The following is a 26,428-nucleotide window of genomic DNA, read 5'->3' on the forward strand; positions in this document are numbered from 1 at the left end:
TCCTGGTCAGAGCACATAGCCAGGTTGTGGGCTTGATTCCCGCTAAGGGTGTGCAGGAGGCAGCTGATCAGTGTTTCTCACATCAGTATTTCTCTCTCTCTCTGCCTTTCCCTTCCTCCCTCTAAAAAATAAATAAATAAATAAAGTGTACAGTTTAATGGTTTTTAGCATATTCAGTGCAAACATCAGTGCAATTTTATTTTTAAAATTTTTCACCACCTAATTAATTGATTTAAAAAAATTTTTTTCCTTATTGATCTTTAGAGAGAGAGGAAGGGAGAGGGAGAGAGAGATAGAAACATCGATGAGAGAGACCATCAGCTGGCTGCCTCCTGCATGCCCCTCACTGGGGATTTGGCCCACAACCTGGATATGTGCCCTGGCTGGGAATTGAACTGGTGACCTCTTGATGTATGGGTCGACACTCAACCCCTGAGCCACACTGGCCAGGCAGACTTACTAGATCTTAAACTAGTTCATGTTTAACCTTTTGCAGAACTGCCAGACTGTTTTCCAAAGTGACTGCACTATGTTATATTCTCACAAGTGGAGTGTGAAGGTTCCACTTTTTCCACATCCTCACCAACACTTGTTATTTTCCATATTTTTGTTGTTGTTAACCCTTACCCAAGGATTTTTTTCCCCCATTGATTTTAGATAGAGTGGAAGGGAGGGAGGGAAGTAGGGGGGGTGGAGAGAGAGAGAGAAACATCAATGTGAGAGAAACACATCAATTAATTGCCTCCCCCACAACCCTGACCGGAGCCAGGGATTGAACCTGAAATCCAGCTACATGCCCTTAACTGGAACCAAATCCTTGACCCTTCAGTCCAAGGGCCAACGCTCTAAGCACTCAGCAACCAGCCAGGACTATTTTCCACTTTTTAGATAATAGCCATCCTAGTGTGTTTGAAGTGGTATCTCGTTGTGGTTTTGATGTGCATTTCCCTAAAAGAGCTCTTAGGTCCCTCCAACACCAACATCCTGTGATTTTAAACTTTTCTTATGTGTGAATGTCATCTCCAGTTTAATGATAAGGTCCTTGAATGGCTAGGAAGTGTCAGGTTTGACCTTGTTATAGTTACTGTGCTTCAGGGGGAACCCTGCGTAGAGCTGCCATTAAGTAGTGTCTGGTACTAGGACGGTGTGAATTTCACTCAGCAGTCTCCCCTCCCTTCCAGACTGTTCTTGATCAACAGCAAGTCCTTGCCACCTAGAATGTAAGTGCCAAGGGGACAGGTTCATTGCCACCTCCCACAGTGCCTCACACTGTCTAGGAACAAAACAAAGACTTGTTCAGTGAATCGGTAGATGCATAAGCACGTAGGTGTTCTCAGATTACTTGGGGAGGGTGTTTGTGGCCTCTTTGTTTAAGTTTGCATTGCAGGTGAGCGCTTGGCACATCTTTCCGCAGTCCCCACTCAGATCTACTTTAGAGATTTGCCAGATGTTCGCAGTCAAGCTAAAACAAATGAACAAACCCATTTCCAGCAGACCTGTTGTTTTGCATGGCGGTGCCGACAGACAGTGCTGTTCTCCCCAAAGCCTCTTTAATTAACCACTCTGTGGTGTTAAATTGTCAGGAGCATCCATCCCCGAAGTAAATAAGCATGCGCTGGTGACTTGTCAAGACAGAAAGCTAAACCTCTTGGTGGTTTAAACTGGGATTTGTTTAAGCAAGTAATGAGATTACCATGCTGAGCCACAGGGAGGAGGTTCGGTGGTTAGAGGAGCCATTCTGGGTGGAAGTTGTCATCGGTTCTGGTTGTTGAAACAGTCGCATTGGCGTTGGTCACACAGGTGCACTCGTGTCCCCTGGCGTGTGTCTGCACAGTCAAATCTCTGGAATCTTCTTTTTCCAGAGACTGTATTTCTGCTTAGGAAGGTGGCATAATTAAAGGTAAGGACCACAGGGAAGGTTGATACTCACCTTCCCCTGCCTCTGGATTCGGTAGGACAGGCAGCTTCTTGGTGGGAAATAGGGTTGATGACCATAAGTGTTTGCAATTGTGTTTGCAATTGTGTTTTCCTCCCACGTCCTCAGCCTGAGAACATTACTTTGGAATGGGAAACAGATTTGGCTTACCTTCCACTTTCCCTCCTTAAGACCTGGAGCAGAAACATAGGGCTGACTGTAGGGACGATGGGGAGTAGATGAGCTTGGTGGTCACTAGAATGACACCCCTCTTTCTACATTGATTTCTCTCGTAAGGGTGGCAGGAAGAGGCCCCAGGACCTTGGGGAAGAATCTGTACTCCCCTGAGCTGCTCTGGGGCTTGAGGAAGAGAATCGAGCAAATGTATTTTTAACCTCATGGATTTGACATTTTGGATCCCCTCATCTCTAGCTCCTTCTTGCCCCTGCTTCCTCCTGGTCCAGATCCAAGCTAAAAATAAATACATTTACGGGTGCCACCAGAATGTCGCCCTGCCAGACCTTTTCTTTCCCCCTTTCTTTCGCAAATCTTAACCTTCACAAACACAAAAGGTAACATAGCTTTTATGTTGGTGTTTCTGTCTGTATCAAGGTCAACCACATGGTTTGCAAATCAAAGAATGTCTGCCTGCCTGACCTAAATACATGAACACTGCTCTGCCAGTTAACTTCTTTCCTTCTTCCTTTCTTTTTCTGAATTTGTTGGGGTACAGGTTTCAAGTGTACAACTCAACAAAACATCATCTACACACTGCATCATGTGCCCGTCGCCCAAGCAGAGTCTCTTTCTGTCCCCATTTTCCCCACCTCCATCTACCCCCCACCCCCCTTTGCCTCTGGCTATCACCTCACTGTTGTGTCTATGTGTTTTTTTTGTTTGTTTTTTTTTAATCCTCACCCGAGGACATTTTTCCATTTTTTGTTCAGGTAGAGTGGGAGGGAGAGAGAGGAACAGAGAGAGAGAGAGAAACATCGATGCGAAGGGACACATCGAGTGGCTGCCACCCGCACAACCAACCAGGGCCGGGGACAAACGGCAACCGAGGTACATGCCCTTAGCGGGAACCAAACCCGGGTATCTCAGGACCGCAGGCCGACGCTCTAACCGCTGAACCAAACCGGCCAGGGCTGTCTATGTGTTTTATACATATTACACACACACACACACACACATTTTTCTCAATTCCTTCACCTTCTTTCATCCAGACCCCTAGCCCCCTTCTGATAGGTATCAGTCTGTTCCATGTATCCATGCCTCTGTTTCTATTTTGTTTGTCAGTTTATTTTGTTCATTAGATTCCACATGTAAATGAGAGAGCTAACTTCTTTATGAAGAAATGCCTGGTTACCTTTAAAACGGGAGCCACTGGGAGGGAGGAGCACAATGACAAAACTGAATTATATGTGGAACTTATCTAAAGCCATAGCCATTGGGTTTAGTCATGGACGAATAATAACTGTATCATCCATCCAAAAGCTGTATTTAAAATATGAAAATCACTTACGGCACTCATGTACTAAATTGCCCATAAACAGTTTTATTAACAAGCAATTAGATGTGTTTAAGGCCCTCATGGGAGTAAGAATGTCTACTGGGTCATTACCGTGCCTCACCCTTGGCTGCCAGCCTGAGTCCCTCCAAATTACTAGGAAGGACAGCTCCTTCCAACTCCGATTTCTCACTTTCAAGTTGTGGTCCAGCTACTTAGAGTTTTCCTTTTAATTTAACTAGAGCAGTAATTTTGAACTTGATCAATGAGAATTACAGAGGCCCCTCATTGCATACATTTTCTCCAGTCCCATTACATTAGCATCTACAGGCAGTGGCCCAGAGTTTGTATTTTAACAAATGCCTTAGGTGGTTTTTATAATGAGGCAGATTTGAGATATAACATGAGTGGATATAACTAGTAGTTTTTATTTTTATTATTATTATTTTTTTTTATCCTCACCCGAGGACATTTTTCCATTTTTTGTACAGATAGAGTGGGAGGGAGAGAGGAAAAGAGAGAGAGAGAAACATCGACGTGAAAGGGACACATTGAGTGGCTGCCACCCGCACGACCAACCAGGGCCGGGGACAAACTGTAACCGAAGTACGTGCCCTTAGCGGGAACCGAACCCGGGTCTCTCCGGACCGCAGGCCGATGCTCTAACCGCTGAGCCAAACCGGCCAGGGCATAACTAGTAGTTTTTAAACATAAATGTAATCAAACACTTGACTTTAACTTTTAGTTGCACTAAATACTAAAATGGAAGTTGCTTTTAAGGAAATAACAGTTGTAAACAAACCATAAAGATTCAGTTCAAATTGCAAATGCAAAGTAGACTCTGGAATGGTATCCTGTCTTTTCTAACCTGGGTGTGGGTGTGGGGCAAAATGGACCCCAGGCACTTCTGCCTTCATGGACCCCTTCCTCCATAAAAAATAAATAAAAATTATATTTTACTATTATGTTGGTATATAAAGATTACTGCATTGATATGACAAAGTACAACTTTTTTTTTGACTGAAAGTTTCTATCTTTTTTTCTGATTTTAAAAGATATTAAAATATTTTCGTGAGTGTTAAAAGATACTGCAGGCCCTGGGCCCTGAGCCAACTGTGCTTCACAGATAATTTGGACTTGCCTGGCAAAGGTGGTGAAATCCAGACTTTAGACCTGCTGGCTGATGTGATCATATTTCTTGCCTCAGAAGTCCTGAAAGCAATCCTCACTATTCTCTTTTTCCCTCTTGAATGTGAGAATATGATCAGCCCTTTTGTCCCTACCCGTGTGTGGGTGAGAGGGACAAACTGATCGGGATCTGAGGCAGTGTCAGTGGGAGAAGGGCTCTTGCTGTCACGCAGGGTGTGTGGCCTTTCCCACAGTGATCCTTTCCCCAAGACATACCCGTGTCTCTTTAAGTGTGTTTTGAAATGCCACATTTAACATAAGGGTTTTGCTCTGACAATAGTATGTAGGTGGGTAAATCAGGCTTCTTCTTACCCTAAATTCCTACCTGACAGAGACCTGGTCGTGCCAGCCACCTAACTGGTCAAACAACTCTGCTCCTGGGTGTCAGGCTTTCCTTATCATTCTCTCTCTCAAGATTTTTAATTGATTTTTAGAGAGAGAGGAAGGGAGAGGGAGAGAGAGAGAAACATCTATCGGCTGCCTCCTGAATACCCCCTACCTGGGATCAAGCCCGCAACCCATGCATGTGTCCTGACTGGGAATCGAATCTGCAAACTTTCAGTGCAGAGGACGATGCCCAACCAACTGGGCCACACTGGCCAGGGCTCTCTCTTTTTAAAAAAATATGACTTCTATATTATTTACTTGCTTGAAAAGCCTCTTATAGTATAGGCGGTGTTTTATATAGTTGGTCTTAGGTTTGTTCATACTGAATTCAGTGAGCTGTATTTGGGTTTTCTATACTCAAGACTCTGCTTAATTACTGCTGTTACCATTGGTTGGTTTTCAGGCTCAAGGTGGGTACTTGAATATAAAATCTTATTTTTAATTCCTTCTCCGGCACTTTTTTTCTTGGATTCTTAGTTTTGCATAATTATCTCTACAATGGAACCAGCAGCCTAAAATCAGCAAGATAAGTTCTCCTAGTCCAACATCACATGATCTTTAATTCCACCTTCCACTTCCCAGCACCATGGGGACAAGTCCAGCCCTGCCCTGTCCTTCCTTGTCATTCTTGATGGCTTGTGTCTAGTGGATAACAGGCTCGATAGAGGTAAGGGTATTGCCTGGGAGGGAAGAAGAGTTGAGACGGGGCATGCAAGCATGCTCTTCTCCAGAGCAAGGGCCCAAAATCAGCTATCTGCTCATTGCAGCCAAGTTAAGACAATTTTCTTTTTCATCATTACAGAGAAATTTTTGATTGAGAATTCTAAAATAACTCTGATGATGAAGATTAAATGTATTCATTGTAAAACATTGAAAAGCATCATCAGGAAAGCCAGAAGAAGAAAAGAGAAAAGTCATGCCCGCCTGGTGTGGCTCAGTGGATTCAGCATTGTCCCTTGAACTGAGAGGTCCCAGTTCGATTCCGGGTCAGGGCACAGGCCTGGGTTGTGGGCTCAGTCCCCAGTAGGAGGCATGCAGAAAGCAGCCGAATGATGTCTCTCTCACATCGATATTTCTGTCTCTCTTTCCCTTCCACTTTCTCTTAAAAAAATCAATAAAAACATATTTGAAAAAAAAAAAGAAAAATGTCACCCTAATTCACAATCCAGAGATAATGGCTGTCTTGGTGTAAAGTTTCTTGTGTTTTCCTTGTACAAATGACCATTTAATTTTATACAAAATTGTAATCATATGAAGTGTACCATTTAATTGCCTGACCTTTTCACTTAATAATATATAATGAACATTCCCACATCATTAAGTGCCGTTCTACAAAATGAATAATCATTTATTTAACCAGCCCTTTATTTTGGGACAATAAATTCGTTTTCTCATTATTAGCAAACCTTCAATGATTTTTTTTAAGGTAAATTTTTGAATGCATGCATAATTATTTGCTTAGTATAAAGCGGAACTAATGTATCAAAGGGTATAGCAATCTGGAGCTTTTTGATATCTATTACCAAACAGCCCCATTTATTTTTATTTTTTTTTTAAATATCTTTATTGTTGAATGTATTACAGATGTTCCTCATTTTCCCCCCATTGATCCCCTCCTCCCCACTCCCGCCCCCCTCCTGCCTTTTCCCACACTGCTGTCTGTGTCCATTGGTTATGCATATATCATATAAGTTCTTTGATTTATTTATCCCCCCCCCAACCCTCCTTCCCTTTGAAGTTTGTCAGTCTAGCAACCAACCAAATAGCCCCTTTTAAAGATTACACCAGTTTACATTCTCATCGGTCCTCTGTGAGCGCTTGTGTTCTTGTACCCTTGCCAACACTGGGTATTGCCATGTGACTAAAATTCAAACTAAAGAAATCTGGTATGCATTAATTTGAAAGAAACCATGACTCAAGTTTCTCTGCACCGAGTATTTGATGTTCAGCAGATTGCTCTGTGTGCAATTATTAGGGGTTTCTTTACAGTGTTATGGAAACCCTTTTATTAAATTTTACATTTACTTTTTCCAAGGTCCTTGAGTAGTTCTTAGGTTTTCAACTCTTATGTTTTATGCTGTTAAAAATATGGTTTTTGGAGGGGTGTGTGTGTGTATGTGTGTGTATTTAGGATGACAGACCAGACAGAACTTTGGTGATCTATTAGTCCACCTCCATTTTCCAGTTTAATAAGTGACTCAAGAAAGAAACTTGTCCACAATTCCTCTGTCATTGGGATGTTCTCAGTTGCAATTAACAAACAACTCAACTCAGGCTAGCCTTGCAAAATGAGGGGCTATATATTGGCTCATGGAACTGAAAATGGACTCTGATGATACCTAGAGTGACCGACCTTAATTCCTTGATCTTTCCAAGCCTTACTTTTCTTATCTGTAAACAGGATGCTGGACTCTACGGAAGGTCTGTTCCAGTTCTTAAAGTTAAATGTTTCTCTGACTATATTAGCAAATAATTACATTATCCTGTCAACCAAAGTTAGATGTAGTGAAGGGAAGGAGGACAAATTTTTAAGAAGTACAATCCTATTACACACCTGAATCTAAGTTAACAAAGTCCTTTTCTGTGTTGTTTTTCTTTTAACATTTAGAGGTCCTCAGGCAATTCCAATGTAATTGGTATTTAAGTAGAGTAAAAATATCTCCAAAGGGCTTTAAAAATCTTCTTTTCTGTTGGTTACACAATCCTCAGACATATTTTCCACCTGTTAGTTTGCTTGACAAACCTGTTTGCAAATTGTAGGAAAGGAAATTCAGTCTTGTCCTCCCTAGTCACAGTGCATTATTGTGACAATAAATTCCAGCTTGGCATACCCTGGAGAAATCTGTTAAACTGTCTATGACAGCAACTGGCTGCTGAGTCACATCTGTGCCCAAAGGAGCTAATCTTGGGCGGCGGTGCCTCGTTGACATACGGAAGAAATATTAGTGTGGGGGGCTGGGCCTCGTGAGGAGTACCTCTTAAAGCTTCACGGCTGGTTTGCAAGAGGAGGCAGATTTTCTAAATCAGCCTCCCTTAGCTTTTTCTTTGGTAGGAGACCTTTTCTGTGGTAGCTGGGTTGTTGTGTTTTTTTTCCTTCTCATTTTTGCTATTTGGAGTTCACTCTGGAACCTTTGAAATTTACTGCAGGAAGCATAAGTGCCCCTCAGAGACTATTCTAGTGTTCTGAAAAGGTCTTTAAGAAACTGGCTTTGTTTTAAAGCCACAAACTACCAATATATATATATTTTTTTAATTTTCACCACAGTATTTGGAATACAGATCCGTTTCACGGTTTTAACTACTACCAGATTGCCAGTCTTGGATTGTATTTAGAGACATTTGTAGAAATAAATGCCACAGGACCTACATACCTTTTTACTGGTGCTCAGCTACCACGTGTTTATCAGCGATGCTGCCAGTCCTAGTCCTGGGTCTGGTTCTGCAGGACAGGGAGGGTTTCAGGGAAAAAAAAAAAAAACAGTCAAAGATTTTGATGGGTCAACCTGCAGAGACATAACCTCCAAATGTCAGTGGCTTGAAACAGCAAAGGTTTATTTCTCATTTGCACTACAAGTCCATTGAGGGGCAGCAGTGGGGGGGTCCATTCTGGCTCACGTTCGCTCTGGGACCCAGATGATGGAGCATTCATGATCTGGATTTTGTTGGTCATGGTAAAAGAGAAGGTTCCGAAGAAGTTACCAGCCATAAGTGCTCTTGCCCAGACGTGACAAGGCGCCATTTCCATCCCCTACGCACTGGCTGGACCAGGCACACTGTCCAGCTCAATTATAAAATGGCCTGGAGTTACGGTCTGACTCCAGAGGCCTGAAGGAAGAGAACCAGGAATATTTGGCTAGCAGCAGTAGTGGCTATCACAGCTTGTGTTTCTGATTGCCAGAGATTTGGTTTACTGTCCCACCTGCAGGGGAGAGACGGTCCTCCCTTCCCCAAAGGAAAGAACCCTGAAGTCCTACCCAGTCCCAGCAGCTGCCTGACGCACAGCAGGCCCTAAATTATGGGGTGATGCAAATTCATTTTGACACCAACTTGATCTAGAAACTTCTGAACTAAAAGAGGCAAGTTACCTGCTGTTTACCACCTCCATGCATTGTATATTAACATATAACAGTGAAACAAAGATTGGAAAACCCGGTACATACTGCTATTCAGAAAAGGGGTGAAGAGGAGACATCCCCTCCCTGGGCCTTAGTCATCCTAAGTTTTGGAGCATTTCTGAAATCTTCAGGGCTCCTTGCCTTGTGGGTGGAGAATGTTCCTTTGAGGTCCTGATTCTCTTCTCTGGGGGGAAGGGGGGCTCCCCTTTGTAGTGCTGTTTTCAGCCCTTGGCTTTTCCCAGTAGCCCACTTGATCACACCTTGAGTGTCCTCCGTAGGGGCTGAGCAGCTTCTCTGCTGCTTCCTGCCTTCGGAGAGTTAGGGCCTGGAGAGTTCTCAGGCCTTGAACAGTTTTCCCAGGCATTTTAGGTTCAGGCTTTGGTTCCTTCTGTAGGTGTCTTAACTAGTTCACTCTCGTTTATTTCATATGCCCAGCCCTCATTCTTGGCATCGTATTTATATTCACTGCATGCCTTTGTGCTTCCAGCCTTCCTTTATTGCCTTAGCCGACGATACTTGGAGCCTGTCATGCATTGGTGGGGAAGCCATACCTCTAGAGTCTTTTTCCCTGAACTACTCTAATTGAAAGAATTGAGAAGCCACAACCTTAACTGCATCTTTAGTTGGAGACATCTTTTTTTTTTTTTTCCTCTCTCCTCTCCTTCTCTCCCTTCTCTTAGTTGAAGACATCTTAACCCTTTCAGAGTGTTAAGAGTAAGTGTGATAGTCATTTTCTTTCTCAACCTCACCCCAAAGCTAAGTGCTAATTGATCTTTTTAACTCAAAGTCTTTCTTGGTTTTACCATTTATATACTGGGGAAGAGAAGGCGCTGCTTTTATCCAGTCTTGCAAGTCTGACTTGATGGATTTGATTCCCTTTCCTTTATGTTTGTAAATCAGTCCGTTGCTTTCTGAGCCCATTACTTTCTTCTTTTTTTAAATTATTATTTATTTATTTTATTCTATTTTTGTTACAGATGTTTCTCCTTTTTTACCCCATTTACACCTTCCTCCTCATCCCCCCACCCTGTCCCCGGCTTTGTTGTCCATGTCCATTGGTTATGCATATATGTATATAAGTTCTGTAGTTTATCTCTTCCCTTCCCCCACCACCCCCTCTTCTGAGGGTTTTCAGTCTATACCCTACTTCCATGTCTTTGGGTCTACCCTATTCCTTAGACTGTTATGATCATTATATTCCACAAATAAGTGAGATCATGTGGGATTTATCTTTTTCTGCTTGGCTTGTTTCACTTAGGATAATACTTTCCAGGTCCCTCCATGTTGTCTCAAAGGATAAGAGATCTTTCTTTCTTACAGCTGCATAGTACTCCATTGTGTATATGTACCACAGCTTTTTTATCCATTCGTCTACTGATGGACACTTGCGCTGTTTCCAGATCTTAGCTATTGTAAGTAGTGCTGCTATGAACATGGGGGTACATATATTCTTCCTAATTGGTGTTTCAGGCTTCTAGGGTGTATTCTTAGAAGTGGGATCACTGGGTCAAATGGCAGTTCAATTTTTAATTTTTTTAAGATAACACCATATTGTTTTCCATAGTGGCTGCACCAGTCTGCATTCCCACCAGCAGTGCACTAGAGTCCCCTTTTCTCCACACCCTCGCCAACACTTGTTTGATGATTTGTTGATGGCGGCCATTCTGACAGGTGTGAGGTGATACCTCATTGTTGTTTTAATTTGCATCTCTCTGATGATTAGTGATGTTGAGCATTTCTTCATGTGTCTCTTAGCCATTTGTATGTCCTGTTTGGAGAGGTGTCTATTCTGCTCCTCTGCCCATTTTTTAATTGGGTTCTTTGTCTTCTTTTTGTTGAGTTGTATGAGCACTCTATATATATTGGAAATTAACCCCTTATCTGATGTATCATTGGCAATGATGCTCTCCCATACAGTGGGTTGCCTTTCCATTTTGATGGTTGTTTCTTTTGCTGTGCAGAAGCTTTTTAGTTAACGTAGTCCCATGTGTTCATTTTTTCTCTTGTTTCTGCTACCTTAGGTGATGTATCAGTGAAAATTCTGTTGCGTATGATGTCTGAAATTTTGTTGTCTACATTTTTCTTCTAGGAGTTTTATGGATTCAGTCAGCTACTCTGTGTCTTTTTATCGGAGCATTCAATCCATTTACATTTAAGATGATTATTGATATGTACTTATTTATTGCCATTTTTTTTTTAATGTGGTTCTATTTTTCTTCCTATTTCTTCTACTAATTACAGAAGTCCTTTTAACATTTCTTGCAGTGCTGGTTTGGTGCTAATGTATTCTCTTAGCCTTTTTTTTGTCTGGGAAGCTCTTTATTTGACCTTCTATTTTGAATGATAGCCTTGCTGGGTAGGGTAGTCTTGGATTCAGATCTTTGTTTTTCATTACCTTGATTACTTTGTGCCATTCCCTTCTGGCCTGTAAGTGTTTCTGTTGAGAATTGAGCTGAGATCCTTATGGGGGTTCCTTTGTAGGTAACCTGTTACTTATCTCTTGCTGCTTTTAGGATTCTCTCTGTCTTTAATTTTTAGCATTTTGATTACTATGTGTCTTGGTGTGGGCCTGTTTGGGTTCTTCTTACTTTGGCCTCTGTGCTTTTTAAACTTGCATGCCTTCTTCCTTCACCATATTAGGGAAGTTTTCTGTCACTATTTCTTCAAATATATTCTCTAACCCTTGCTCATTTTCTTCTTTGGGGACTGCTGTGATGCGAATATTATTACGTTTCTAGTTGTCCCACAGTTCTCTTAAGCTGTCTTCCTGTTTTTTAATAGTTTTTTCCTATTGTTTTTCTGATTGGTTGATTTTTTTCTACCCTGTCTTCTAATTCACTGATGCGGTCCTCAGCTTCCTCTACTCTGCTGCTTAGAACTTACAATGTGTTCTTTATTTCTGATAGGAAATTCTTGATTTCTTCTTGGTGGTTTTTAATTTCCAATTGGTTGATTTTCAACATTTCTATGTCTTTACTCATGGTGTTGATGTCCTTACTCATGCTGTTGAGCTTCCTCAAGATCATGGCTCTGAATTCCAGCTGTGTTAACTTGCTTAACTGCTCCTCATTTATCTTATCTTCGGTAGAGGTCTCTTGTTCTTTCATTTGGCATTTGTTTCTTTGTTTCACCATCTTGGCAATCACAGTGGGCTTTGGATCCTGCCAAATTTTCCCTGTGGGTGTTGGTGTTCAGCTGTTTGTGGCTTCCTCTCCTGGGTTTGGATGAGCGAAGGAGGACCCACATTAAACACCACTGTCAAGACTTACTTTCCTGGGCAGAGTTGCAAGCCCAGGAATGGTTTGGTTATCCTTCAGCTTTTTGCCTGGAGGCTATCAGTAGTGGTTTCTTGGAGAGCATTGGGTTCTCAGTTAAATGAAAAACTCCCTCAGTTGCTCAGCATAAGGGGATATCCTGAGGGTGGGGCAGATGCTGGTTGTTAATGAGCCTCAATTTGCAATTTTTTCTTTTTTTTTTTTTTTTATCCTCACCCGAGGACATTTTTCCATTTTTTGTTCAGCTAGAGTGGGAGAGAGAGAGAGGAAGAGAGAGAGAAGAAACACCCACGTGAAAGGGACACATCAAGTGGCTGCCTCCCACACAACCCAACCAGGGCCAGGGACAAACTGCAAACAAGGTACGTGCCCTACGTGCCCTTAGTGGGAACCGAACCCAGGTGTCTCTGGACCACAGGTCAATCCTCTAACTGCTGAGCCAAACTGGCCAGGGCTCAATTTGCATTTCAATGGCCCACCAAGTGGGGTTGAATCTCCAAGGGATCTGAACCCATTTCTTGTTCTTTTTTTGGTTACTCCTTTTAAAATTCACTGAACAGGCCCTAGCCCATGCGGCTCAGTTGGTTGGAGCGTCCTTCTGAACACCAAAAGGTGGTGGGTTTGATTCCCGGTCAGGGCACCTACTCAGGTTTGGATTTGATCCCAGATCGGGGCACATGTGGGAGGTAACTGATGATCAGTGCTTCTCTCTCACATTGATGCATCTCTCTTTCTCTTCCTCTCTGAAATTAAAACAAAAAATTTAACGCTGAATAATATTTTTTTAAAAAAAATTTAGCCAACGGTAGCCAATAGTCACGAACGCATGCTACTAGCATTTGACTTTGAACCTCTTACACAAGATCTTCTAAATCTTTAGGTATATATCTGCCTTCCAAGTTATCATACATGATAGTTTTACCAAATGCTTTGCAGTCTCCAGAATTCATTTGTTCACTCCTTCCTTGCCTCCTGGCTCTGAGCCAGTGTCACGTTTTTTGTTGCTGTTACAGCAGCACTCCTCATCCAATAGCAGTCAGAATAGGCCAGGTTCTGCTGCAGTGACAGACAGTTCCCTAATCTCAGTGGTTTAAAAAACAGAGGTTTATTTTGTGCTCATGTTGTATGTCATTGAGGATTGGCTGTGTCCTCACTCCAGGGCCTAGGCTGATGGATCAGCCACTATCTGGAATGCTTCCCATCATTCTGGGAAAGTTCTAGAGGGCCTCATGCTTTTAACTTAATGCTCTGGCTTGGAAGCAATGGCCTACTCATGAGTTTTCACCTTTAAAGCAGGTTTCCTTTAGCATTATTTTTGAGCTGTATTCGTGTTGAGACCGATACACTAGTTGACTCAACCACTTATCTGTAGCACCTGGTTTTATGAACATCAGCTTCTACTTTGGACACACCTCAGTAGAGTAGGAACCATTTTGAATGAGTAGTTTACTTAAGTCTTTTTGTGCAGTTTGAACCTCATCTCCTGCCGAATGTTCTTGATAAATATTCTAGAGATTTTTGAAAATGCCATCTGGTGTAAGACTGAGGAGTAAAGGATGAAAGCAAACATTCTGTGTCTAGAACCACCATCACTTCTGACAAACACAGACTCTTATCAGTGGTTCAGCTGATTTTATCAAGACATCTGGGTATCCTGGATTGAATAAGAAGTGAATCATAAAGGGTAGCTGCTTTGGGATGTTCTTCCTTCCCCTTCTCTTCTATCTCCGTCCGCAGCTTGTATATGGAAAGTGTAGATTTAGGGAGACCTTGATGTCAGGGAGATAAATACAACTGCACATTTACAATATGACAGTGTCCTATAAAAGCAGGAAGCTATGAATACAAGAGCATTCCATTTTTTATGAAGGTAAGGAAGGAACAGAGGTCAGTGAAAACCATTTCTACCGCCATTTAAACTAAAACTGCTGAATTTTCAAAACTTGACACCTTTTCCCACTGTTTTGTTGAGTTGCCAACAAAAGCTTTGAAATGGCTGAAAAATGAGCTGGAGGTGAAGCAGGAAGAAGAAACCAGGACTCTGAATAACATAAAATGTTTAGGTGCCACCTGTCTTGTTTTAAAAAGTGAGACTTCTTTGCAGGTGCCTGCACTTCCAGATATTCAACCACACAAAAGGCCATGTAGAGACTCTTCATCCCAGAGGGCCGGTGCCAGGTGAGGCTGGGTGGATACTCGATTTCTGGTACAGACTAACTTATTTTCTGGGTTTCACACTGCTTGTTCTGTCCATTCTGTGTTGAGATGTCTCCTAACTTTGATTATCACTGAATAATTGTTTTCTTTACTTCTGTATCTGCTGAAAGTTCTACGTGTAGAATTTTCTCCATCCCCTCCCCTGATCTCTAGCCTCCACCCAAACAACCTGCTCATCCTGCCACTTCCTAACAGTAGTACCAACCTGGAGGGGTGGCCTTCTGTACAGTTCTGTGGGCTCATATCAAACATATAGGGGTCTCCCTTCCTTCCGTCCTCCTGTCCTTCCCTCCTTTCTTCTCTTTCCCCCTCTCATCCTTACTCCTTTCTTTTCAAACAAAATAGGATAAATAAATTATTTATGCTTTAAGAATCTTTTGCTTTTCTCATTAACAGAGAATTGGGGATATCTCCCCAGGCAGCTAATATAGGTCTCATTCATTCTCTTTAATGGCTATAGTATTTCACGATTTGGAAGTCATACATTTTATTGAACACTTTCCTCATTAAAGGGCATGAACTTTTGTTTCCAGTTTTTGTTTGTGTGTTTGTTTTTATTTTATTTTATTATTTATTTATTTATTATCCTCACCCGAGGACATTTTTCCATTTTTTGTTCAGATAGGGTGGGAGGGAGGGAGGGAGGGAGGGAGGGAGGGGGAGAGAGAGAGAGAGAGAGAGAAACATCAATGTGAAAGGGACACATCGATTGGCTGCCACCCGCACGACCCAACCAGGGCCGGGGACAAACCGCAACCGAGGTACGTGCCCTTAGCGGGAACCGAACCCAGGTCTCTCTGGACCATAGGCCGACGCTCTAACCGCTGAGCCAAACCAGCCAGGGCTGTGTGCTTGTTTTTAATTTGGCCCCTCTGAAGGGTGCTGCAGTGAATATTCTTATACCTATCCTTCAACACTGGTGATTTGTAAAATATGGTCCAGAAGAGGGGTTAACTGGGTTAAAAATGTATGAGTAGTTTAAAAATTATTTTTATAATTGATTTTTTTTTAGAGAGAGAGGAAGAGAGAGGGAGAAAGAAATATTGATGTGAGAGTGAAACATCCATCAACTGCCTCCTGCCACCTCCTACCAGGGGATCAAGCTTGCAACCCAAGCATGTGCCCTGACCAGAATGGAACCAGCAAGTTTTTGGTGCATGGGACAATGCCCAAGCAACGGAGCCACTAGGCCAGGGTTATGTACTTTTCATTTTAATAGCTGTCACTTGAGTCTTTCCAAAATGGTTACCCTAATAGTGTTCCAGAGCACCTTTTCCCCCATTCTATCCAGGTGTAGGTGTCTACCCTACTTTGATGAAAATGAATCATAACTGCAATACTGATTGCATAGCCCAACCACCTGGCATAGAATATTTCATTAGAGTTTAAAACTAGGGCTATGACCCTGACCAGTGGCTCATTTGGTTGAGCAATGTCCCGTGAACTGAAAGGTCACTGGTTTGCTTCTCAGTCAGGACACATGCCCAGGTTGTAAGTTAAATCCCCCTTGGGGAGCATATGAAAGGCAGTTAATCGATGTTTCTCTCTCCCTCTCCGTTCCTCTTTAAAATCAGTAAAAACATATTTAAAAACAAGCTAGGGTGATGGTCAGCCTCTATGATTAGGGATAGTTGTGATTTTTAAAAAATATATTTCTTAAAGAATCCATAGAAAATTTATAGTAGGGAGGGAACTGGAGACCATTCATTCTTTTCACAGATAAGGGGATTGAGGTGCAGAGAGGTAGAAGGAGTTGCAGTGAACTAGCTGTTTCTGGAAAGCAGTTTTTCTAAACCCTGGTTCTTTGGCCATGTCTTTCCCTACACTGTGGGTCACACGGACGGCAAAGTGAGTGTTAGAAAATGGACCGAGACACGGCATCCGCGAGCTGAACTGACGAGTAGGGATGAACTGTTTCCAGGTTTCTATTATCTTATGCTAGAAGGAGCAAGCTTCCCAGCCTACACTGGGCCATGTGGAATTTGTTTTGCTAAGATAGTAGGAGATTTGTTAACGTGGCCTGATCAGTGGAATTTCTTGATCGTAATCTTTGGGGAGTTTGGAATTCTGCTTTTCCATACTGTGGGAGTTGCTGCTTACGCCGTGCGGAGCAGGGAGGACAAGCGGCAGCAGAGGGAGGAAAGATTCTGTGCAGGGGTGGCTTCCTCCCACGGACCTCTCCCCCCTCCTCAGCATACGGAGGGACAGGGCAGTAGGGCTGTTTAGGAAAAAGAACGTTTGCAGGTCCCACTTACGTTCCTGGCAATGTCGTCTCCAGGTATAATGAGCACAGTGTGACCAGGGCTCGCCTGGACGTTCTCTAGGGCTACATGAAATAAACTTTTCGAAGGAAGTCCTTTTAGCTCCCTGTGTCTTTACTCGGTTTTAATTTCACAGTTTCAGATTTAGCCCCCAGAGTCTACCGAGGGGATGGAAAGAGGCTGTGGATTTTGGTTACTCTTTTGGGTGTGCTGTGTTCACTGCAGAGAATTTGACAGCATAGCATTAACTTTTCAGGTTGCCTCTAAATAAAGTCAGGCTGCTTAGGGAACTCAGCCATTTCTCTTAATAATAAAAGTAATTACAGTGGAGATTCATTTTGACATAAGACAACAACTTCAGCAGATTAAGAAAAATAATTATACATACACACACACACACACACACACACAGTAAGTCCTCATGTAATGTCAGTAGTTTCTGTGACTTTAAGTAAAATGACATATAGTGAAACCAGTTTTCCCTTTTTTTTTTATCATCACCCGAGGACATTTTTTCATTTTTGTTCAGATAGAGTGGGAGGGAGAGAGGAAGAGAGAGAGAGAGAAACATCGACATGAAAGGGACACGTCAAGTGGCTGCCACCCGCATGACCCAACCAGGACCGGGGACAAACTGCAACCGAGGTACATGCCCTTACTGGGAACCGAACCCAGGTCTCTCTGGACCGCAGGCCAACGCTCTAACCGCTGAGCCAAACCGGCCAGGGCAATGTGAAACCAGTTTTTCCATCGGCTAATTAATATAAACAAGAGTTAAGTTTCTGTGGCATTTCATCACTGTTACAACAAAACAATCTTATAAGACGACCCACCTGTGACTGTGTGTGTATGTGTTTATACAATGCAGTGACTTTTAGAAAATGGACCAAAAAGCGTCATCTGTGAGGCACTGTATACCTACATCTAGAGCAGGCCTTCGTGTTGCAGTCCTGGTCCGGAGCTCTGCTGATTTGTGGGCTTGCCTGTCAGTGGCTGTGGTTCTTCTGGGGTAGCAGTTCCCAAGTATGTAGATTGGAACCACTGGGGAACTTTTAAAAGATACCCATGCCCAGTTCCCACCCCTGAATCAAATCAGAATCTGTGAGAGAGGAGACCAGAAATTGGAATGTTAAAGGGAATTCTAACACACAGCTGGGTTGGGGACTTCTGGGTAGACCATTTGAGATGGAGCAAGTGTTTCTACTTACTGAAGAAAGAAAGGAGATGTAACAGGAGCTGTTCTCTTTAGAATTCCACCACCATAGCCATTGTCCTACCTGCCCATCATCTCTCATTGTCTACGTTCTCTTCCTTTCTGCTTCCTGTTTGTTCTGTAGATTAAAGCAGGGGAGTCTTGCCTTATAAAGTCAGCTCATGGGGGCACAACGCTAATACTGTAAAAACAATCATTGAAAAGTGCCCTAGGAAGGCACCATGAGGGTTCAAGATCAACACACCGTCTACTGGTACACCTAGCACAGCTGGTTTTCCCTCTGGCATCAGGTCACTATTTCTCTGGCTAAGTTTCTGATGAAACATTTGAGAGCCATGATGCATGCAAAATATGTGTCTTTTAAGTATTGGAACTACACCTATCTTGGTGAGATCCTTGAGCCCTGAGGAGCACATGGGAATTGAGACTGGCCTAAGGAACTGCAGAATCCGATTTCTCATCTCAAAGTCAGTCCCGACACAGACTCTAATGGAAAAGGGTATGGGCAGAATCATGGGCACCATTTAAATTGTGAATTTCTCCTTGCTTGTCTTTTCTTTTGGCACATGTATTTGAAATCAAGTAAACTGAAGTTAAATGCACATATTGGGTGTGGCACCATGGCATTTCATTACTGAATATTTAAACATCGAATATTTCTTTCCATGCGTAAAATTCAGTGGCCCTGTGTCTTTCTGTCCTCTAGCATTCCCATGGTTCGGCATGGATATCGGTGGAACTCTGGTTAAACTGGTCTACTTTGAACCGAAGGATATTACAGCTGAAGAGGAACAAGAGGAAGTGGAGAACCTGAAGAGCATCAGAAAGTATTTGACTTCTAACATCGCTTATGGGAAAACCGGGATCCGAGATGTCCACCTGGAACTGAAAAACTTGACCATGTGTGGGCGCAAAGGCAACCTGCACTTCATCCGCTTCCCCACCTGTGCTATGCACCTGTTCATCCAGATGGGCAGTGAAAAGAACTTCTCCAGCCTTCACACCACGCTCTGTGCCACGGGAGGCGGGGCTTTCAAGTTTGAGGAGGACTTCAGAATGGTATGTGGGCTTGTTCTTGTTAAAATGACAGAACCACCTTTTAGAGAAAGAAAGAAAACCTCTCACATGTCCATAACCATGGCACCTCATACTGAAGGACTAGACTGCTACTAACCTTGGGATTTTGGACTAGTTTACTTCACCTCTCTATGCCTCAGTTTTTTTCATCTATTTGAATAGTTACTACCTCATAGGATTATTACATGAAGGAGCAAATGAGATAATATGTACCTGGCCCTTCGTTACTGCTCATTAAACATTAGTTATCATCACCACTTTCGTTATAATTAGAGCTGCACAGTATGCTCAAGACTAGATGTTGTAAAACTTCCTTCCGAAGTATTTTAGAGTTTTCTACAGACACTTACCACAGTTTCTTGAAAAGCATAGTCACTGTGCCAGTTTTATTTATTTATTTATTTATTTACTTATTTATTTATTTATTTTTTGTGGTACGTGCCCCTAGTAGGAACCAAACCTGGGACTCTCTGGCCCGCAGGCCGATGCTCAACTGCTGAGCCAAACTGGTCAGGGCTATTTATTATTTTTTTAATATATATATTTTTATTGGTTTTAGAGAGAGAGGAAAGGATAGAGAGAGAGCTAGAAACATCGATGAGAGAGAACATCGACTGGCTGCCTCCTGCATGCCCGCCACTGGGTATCAGGCCCACAACCTGGTCATGTGCCCTGACCGGGAATCGAACCGGCGACCTCTTAGTGCATGGGTCTACACTCAACCACTGAGCCACAATGGCCGGTCACTGTGCCAGTTTTATAGATATATAGACCGAGGCCCACAGGAGAGGCTTTCTGTAAATCTGACTAAAAATGATTACTTCTGTCTACCCATTTGCACTCTGTTTTTGTTTTGTGAATGTCATTCAGAGTTTTGCTCACAAACAAGAAATGAAATCTTTGATATTATTTATGGATGAATTCCTTTATTAATGAACACATTGGAGAGAGTAGGATGCTACATAGTAAGAATAAGGCCGTATCCTGACTGGCAGGGCATTCCAACTCTGTGTTGCTCATTTAGATTTGACAAATTTAGCTCAATGGAAGATACGAATGAGTGACATAGAGTTCAAACCTTCTCTCTGTTTAGCAATCCCTTAACACCGTGTGTTCCAATTTTTCCATCTTTACAGTCGAGGTAGTCTCTGTGCTGTCCAGCCTCATCTCACAGGGAATAAAGTGAGACTAAAATAACAGGTGGAGGAAATAAAGGAAACTGGAGTTGTGGAACTGGTTGAACACGGGAGAAGATGTGGGGATTAGTCCTGCCACAAAGTTGAAAATATAGTGAGGTGAGATGTAAAATACATGTCCTCAGATCCTCGAGTACAAACTACTGGCATTTGGTCATGGAAGTAACGTATGTGTGCTGCCGAACCAGGGACTGCCGGGGACTGATGGACTCCAGTCTTGTCATAAAGTCTGTCATGAATGAGCCAATTAATGAGTCGATATGTTAGTCATATACGTTGTAAGTGAAACTTTCATTTGTATCGTCAAAGGTAACATCGTTCATCTCACTGATTATTCTAAGTAGTTTCTAGAAGAGCTGGCAATGGAGTCTTACATGGTATCCTAAGTGAGACTGATTCTCTTCAGGGTTTGGCATCTTTTTTCTGTGTCCCATTTCCCTACGAAGCAGTAGAATTTGACGCTGCCACCTAATTAAATGATTCATGGGATCTTTTTCCCATCAAAGAGGCCCAGTGATCAAAGAATTGTGAAACTGAGAAGGTTGAGCTCTGGGAACATGAAAATTAAATTTGAATGCCTAAGTGAAAAAGCATTGAACTTGAATTTCAGTCCTATGTCTTCTTTTAACTAGCTGGGTGACTTAGGGTACGGTATGTCCCTCCTGTGGGCCTCAGTTGCATCATCTGATATTTAGGATATCAGAACTAGCTAGAAGTGACATCTGGAGGATAGGAAGTATAGTGGCATTCTTGTGCTACATGGGCTTAGAAAACTAAAGTTTAAGAGAGAGTAAGACGTCCTAGGAGTGTCCCCTAGGAAAGAGCAAGGCCATCACCTCAATTCTGATTCAGACAGAAGGACTGCTGACCCAGCCCTAGTGCTGTGATCTCTGTAGGTCACTCAAGGTCACCCTGTGTGTCGGTCTCCACTGGGGAGCCTGAAGTGAACCAAGTGTCCTGGAGCATTTATGCAATGTCTGTCAATGCCTGCATCCCTCCTCTGGGGTAACGTGTGTTCTGGGAGGAAATTACTCAATATACGTTGGCTATGAGCAAGTGTGTTTCTCAAGGTTCTGAACTGAGAAAGATTGTATCTTATTTCAATCAAGGTAAAAAAGCCTCTGCTCCCTTAGGCAGGCTGTTGAAACCTAATGAATAGACTGGAGCAGGGAGCAAATGTGAAGTACAGTCATGTGCCGTGTAACAACGGGAAACGTTCTGAGAAGTTTTGTTGTGATGCCACATCATAGAGTGCAAGCACACAAATATACATGGTGTAACCTACTGCTATATGGTATAGTAGCCTATTGCCCCTGGCCTACAAGCCTGTATAGCCTATTACTGTACAAAACAACATGAGATAAATCAAGCACAGAGAAAAATGATACGATCATGAGATGTCGTATGCACCACGTGTGTGAGGCTGCTGCTGGCATAACATGGTGTGGGCTTTACAGCAAGCTTATATTTTTTTATAAGTAGAGCGCATACAGCCTGAAATAATGATAAGAATAGTAAATACAGAAACCAGGAACATAGTTGTTCTTATCATTATCAAATATTATGTACTGTACATACTTGTATGTGTTATACTTTTATACAACTGGCAGCGCAGTAGGTTTTTCTGCCCCAGCAGCACCACAAACACATGAGTAATGTGTTGTGCTATGATTACCATGGCTACAATGTCACTAGGCAATAGGAATTTTTCAGCTCCATTATAACCGTATGGGACCACTATCATACACGCAGTCCCTCATTGACCAAAATGTTTTGTGCCACATGACTGTATTAGCCAAACAGCCTGGCCAGGCGGAACATCCATCTTTAAGAGAAAGTACGTGGTCTGCCTTCTGTTTCCATGCTCAGTCTTGGCCAAAGTAAAGCAGAATTTAAGAATACCGATCTCTTTCCATAGCCTGTTTGTCAGTGTACTATGTGATGTGCCTGTATCTTTCTAAAGTTTGTGAGGATGGATAGTTTAAAAAAAATTTTTTTTTATTTTAGAGAGGGGTGGGGAAAGGAGGGAGATAGAAACATCAGTGAGAGAGAACATCGATCGGCTGCCTCCTGTATGCCCCCCACCGGGGATTGGGTCCACAACCTGGGCATGTGCTCTGACCAGGAATTGAACCGGCGAGCTCTTGGTGCATGGGTCCATGCTTAACCACTGAACAACACTGCCCGATGAATAGGTTTTATCATCCTCTTTCCTGAATATTCATTCACTCAGTCAGCAAGTATTTATTGTGTTCCTTCTATGTGCCAAGTACTGTAAAGAACAGAACTAAGCCCCTGTCCCCTTGAAGTTATATTTTAGCACAGGGACATGATCAGTCGCCAGATAAGCAAGTGTATGTGGAATAAAGCAAAGGGCAATAAGTGGAGAGACAAGCAGGGCAAGGGGGACAGGGACTGCTGGGATGGTCTTTGTGTGCTGAGGTAACATCAGAGTAGAGACATGAAGAGGTAATAAAGCAACCAGGCCAGTGTCAGAGGCAGAGAATTTTAGGCAGAGAGAACAGTAAGTGTTAAGCCCTTAGGTATGCCAAATCCAAGCTCTTCTCCATTCCAGAACAGAACCTTGAAGGTGCTTACTTAGTTGTAAAGGATCAGTGTTTACTACTCTATCTATTAAACACCTGATAAATGATAAAGCATATTTGTAAAGTCCTGTCATTGTTATTGTACAAAATCACTGTTTCTGGTGTAATACAGCTTTGCAGATACACATTTTAAAAATCTGAGTAAGTAGGACTCACAGAAGGTGTTTAGCAGACCTTGAAAGTCCAGCAGTTATGACTGATGACTATGTTCTGTTCATACATAGTTAAATTAGACCCCTGTGTAGATTACTTTCAACTGAACAAAGCTGCATTTCTTTCTTTTTCTTTCCCTTTTTCCCTCATTTGCTCCCTCCCTCTCCTCTTCCTTTTAAGATTTTAGGGTCACTATCACAAAATTCTGAATTGACAAAAGTTAACCTTCAAAATTGATAAGAAAGAAATTGGTAAGCCCGTGAGGGACCCCCCTGGTTAGAGGAACCCCCCTCCCCAGGGGAGGGTCATGTGTGTTCCGCACCAGGACACTAAACACTGCAGGTTTCAGTTAGCTTGATGCTTATCCCTACTGCCTATATTCTATGTGTTTTGTTTTGTTTTGTTTTTAATCCTCACCCAAGGACATTTTTTCGTTTTTTGTTCAGATAGAGTAGGAAGGAGAGAGAGAGAGAGAGAGAGAGAGAGACCATCGACATGAAAGGGACACATCTAGTGGCTGCCTCCCGCACGACCCAACCAGGGCCAGGGACAAACTGCAACCGAGGTACATGCCCTTAGCAGGAACCAAATCCGGGTCTCCCGGGACCGCAGGCCAACGCTCTAACCGCTGAGCCAAACCAGCCAGGGCCTAATGTGTTTTGTTTTCAAGAACCTCCCAGATTATTTTATGTACCAAATCTAATATTTTCACCCATAACTACACTTTCTAACTTCAACGAGAGCATTTTTTAGAATGCAAGGTATTCTAACAACAGAAAATTTATAGAAAAAAAGAAATCATCCTTTTTGTCTACCTAGCTCATCATTACAATAGATACTTTTCTTTGTGGGGTTTTTTCAGTCCAAGAGTAACATTGACTAGAAGTTAGAAGTGACTCTTTTAATTACTTAAAAAAAAAAGACCTGCTTTCTGAGCAAACAGGATATAACAAATCTTATTTGGTAGACATGAGATTTAGGGATGAGAAAAGGGTTTCCTGATTGTTTCATGACTTTGTTGTTGTTGTTGTTGTTGTTTTAAGGTGTGAGGACTTAAGCATGGACTTTCCTTGAGGGAGTGATCTACAAAAGTTAATAATGATGGAAAAGTCATCCGGAGGGAGTAGGGTAATTGTGGATATCTGATATTTATTCTAAATCTAAAGTGACTATTCAAGAACATTTATTATATTGGTTCCTATTATTAATCTGAGGACTGGTTTGTGAGTGTGCAAGAGCACAAGTTTTGGTAGACAGGGTCGTTTTCCACGCCTTGACCGCTCACAGATGGCCCCTTTCATAGCTGGGAGTGTGGGGAGGAAGGAGCCGGGCTTGGTGTTTTGTTCCCTTCCTCACTCGCTGGAACACAGTTGAGATTCCTCTCTCGGGTCTCTCTTAGTTCTCTTTGCCGAGAAAGTGCCATGAGCGGAATTTGTAATTCAGGACCAACCATTTTATATGCAAATTGTTCTTGGTTTAGTAAGATAATCTTTGCTGCCATTTCCAATAAGATTTATAGAGCCAGAGTCAGCAGAAGCACCTAGGGAAATGCAGGGTATCACACAGATGTGTATTTATTCAGTTCTGAAATCCAGTGTGGAGACCCACTTCTCAGCTACAGGAGAGTGATAAACCTGGTTTGGGTAGGTCCATAGGCCACACTCCCCTGTGGAGTATGTGGGTTTAGAACCTCTTGGGATGCTTTTTACCAGATTTTAAAAATGTGTTTAGCTATTTAGTTATTGTTGACAGACTGAGTTGAAGCACATAAAGAGAATCTCTTACAGTTGCATCCTGACCATACGTTGTGTTTGGGATCCATATTTTTTCCAATTTTGGCATGCAGGAATCACCGATACAAAGAAAACTAAGCCCAGAGAAAATGTTTCTCTGTGGCTAAGATCTAGACATGCTGTTTCAGGCTTTCCATAAAGTTGTTTCAGTTGTGCTAATGAACTGCAAAGTCAGAAGAGTAATTCCCAACCTGTTTTGAATTTCAGATGGCATGTATGAAAGTCCAGGTAACGATTGGACTCACTGCCTACACAGGGGAACCCATCCTTTTTCTGGATGGGTCTTAATGAAAGCGACTCATGTTTCTGTTCCCAGTTTGGGGGGGGCGGTGTATGACCTCAGGCTTCAGAAATATTCACCCCTCAGTAAAATGTGTAGAAGAGATGTTTGTTTGTGCCAGCACTTGTTTTGAAAATGATTTTGAGGGGAAAGGTAAGATAACAATGTTTCCTTTGCTTAGTTTGTTTGTCCTGACAGGTTTTTCTTTTTCCTAGCACAGTGTTTCAGGATGTCCAGCTGGACAGACTCTGTCTCTGTCCATGTTTGTGATGTTGTCTGGACGTGGCTATTGATATTGTTGAAAGACCTCTGATTAATTTTTAAGCGGCCTAACCTATGATCCCAAGACTGGCTGATGAAATTGCTACTTTTTAGTTTGGGGTGATCCAGGAAGTGATCACTTTCCTGTTTTAATTTAGCCAATGTTTATTGAGCAATTATTATGGACAAGACTTTGATCCTGGTGCTCAGGGGCACCCAATGAACCAGAAAACAAACAGAATGTGACCAGAGCTTTAGGTGTGATAGAGGAGGCTCAGGAATCCAGGACTGGGAGAGTAGCATTTGCACGGCTATGTCTCCAGACATTTTTATAATTCTAGCATTATCCCCTTTAAAGGCATCTCACACTAAAGTTTCACTTGGTAAAAACAGAAATGTTTGGAATCATTCATGAGATAGACTTAATTTATTACCAGGTATCACTTAGAATGCTTGTTTCTGTGTATCAAGAAAAGCTCTACCACCTTGATGGTAGCTGTTCTAACTAATTCTGTTCTGCAGGGATAGCTTCGGTGGGTTTTGTTGAGTGGGAAATTCAGGTGAGTGACACAAGTCAAAAGTTTTCTTCTAGTGGTTAACTTTGGTAATGAAGAGGATGCCCCTTTTGGCAAAATAGCCTAGCACTTCTATAGGTTGTTTCCAGATCCCAGAGGCAGTACCCATTAGGAATGAAGACGAGAAGAACAGCAAGTTTATGGGAGATATTTGCAAGTTGTATTGTGTAGGGGAAGTTATTTAAGTTCTGTGAGCCTTAACCGTACAATAAGGATAACAGTAACTACTTACAGAGTTTTTATGAGAATTAAATGATCTAGTACAAGTGCTTGACATGAAGTAAACAATAATTACCAGTTGTTATTTTCTTAAATAGATTTAAACATTTTTTTAAGTTAGACCTCATAATTGGTTCAGTTTCGGTTTCAGGTTGGTGATTGCTTGATTTTTTTTGTTAGGTTATTT

At 42.3% G+C, this 26,428-nt stretch overlaps 1 protein-coding gene across 1 annotated transcript in view; it reads left to right on the forward strand.

Annotated features, from left to right (window-relative positions):
• Positions 1-26,428, forward strand: part of PANK1 (pantothenate kinase 1) — a 62,037-nt gene that overhangs the window by 17,788 nt on the left and 17,821 nt on the right. Inside the window, exon 2 of the mRNA XM_036265889.1 lies at positions 18,788-19,140. Within this exon, the coding sequence (XP_036121782.1) occupies positions 18,788-19,140 (353 nt within the window). The remainder of the gene's footprint in view (positions 1-18,787; positions 19,141-26,428) is intronic.

Source organism: Molossus molossus, unplaced genomic scaffold, assembly GCF_014108415.1.
Source record: "Molossus molossus isolate mMolMol1 unplaced genomic scaffold, mMolMol1.p scaffold_m16_p_17, whole genome shotgun sequence".
Classification (NCBI taxonomy): domain Eukaryota; kingdom Metazoa; phylum Chordata; class Mammalia; order Chiroptera; family Molossidae; genus Molossus; species Molossus molossus.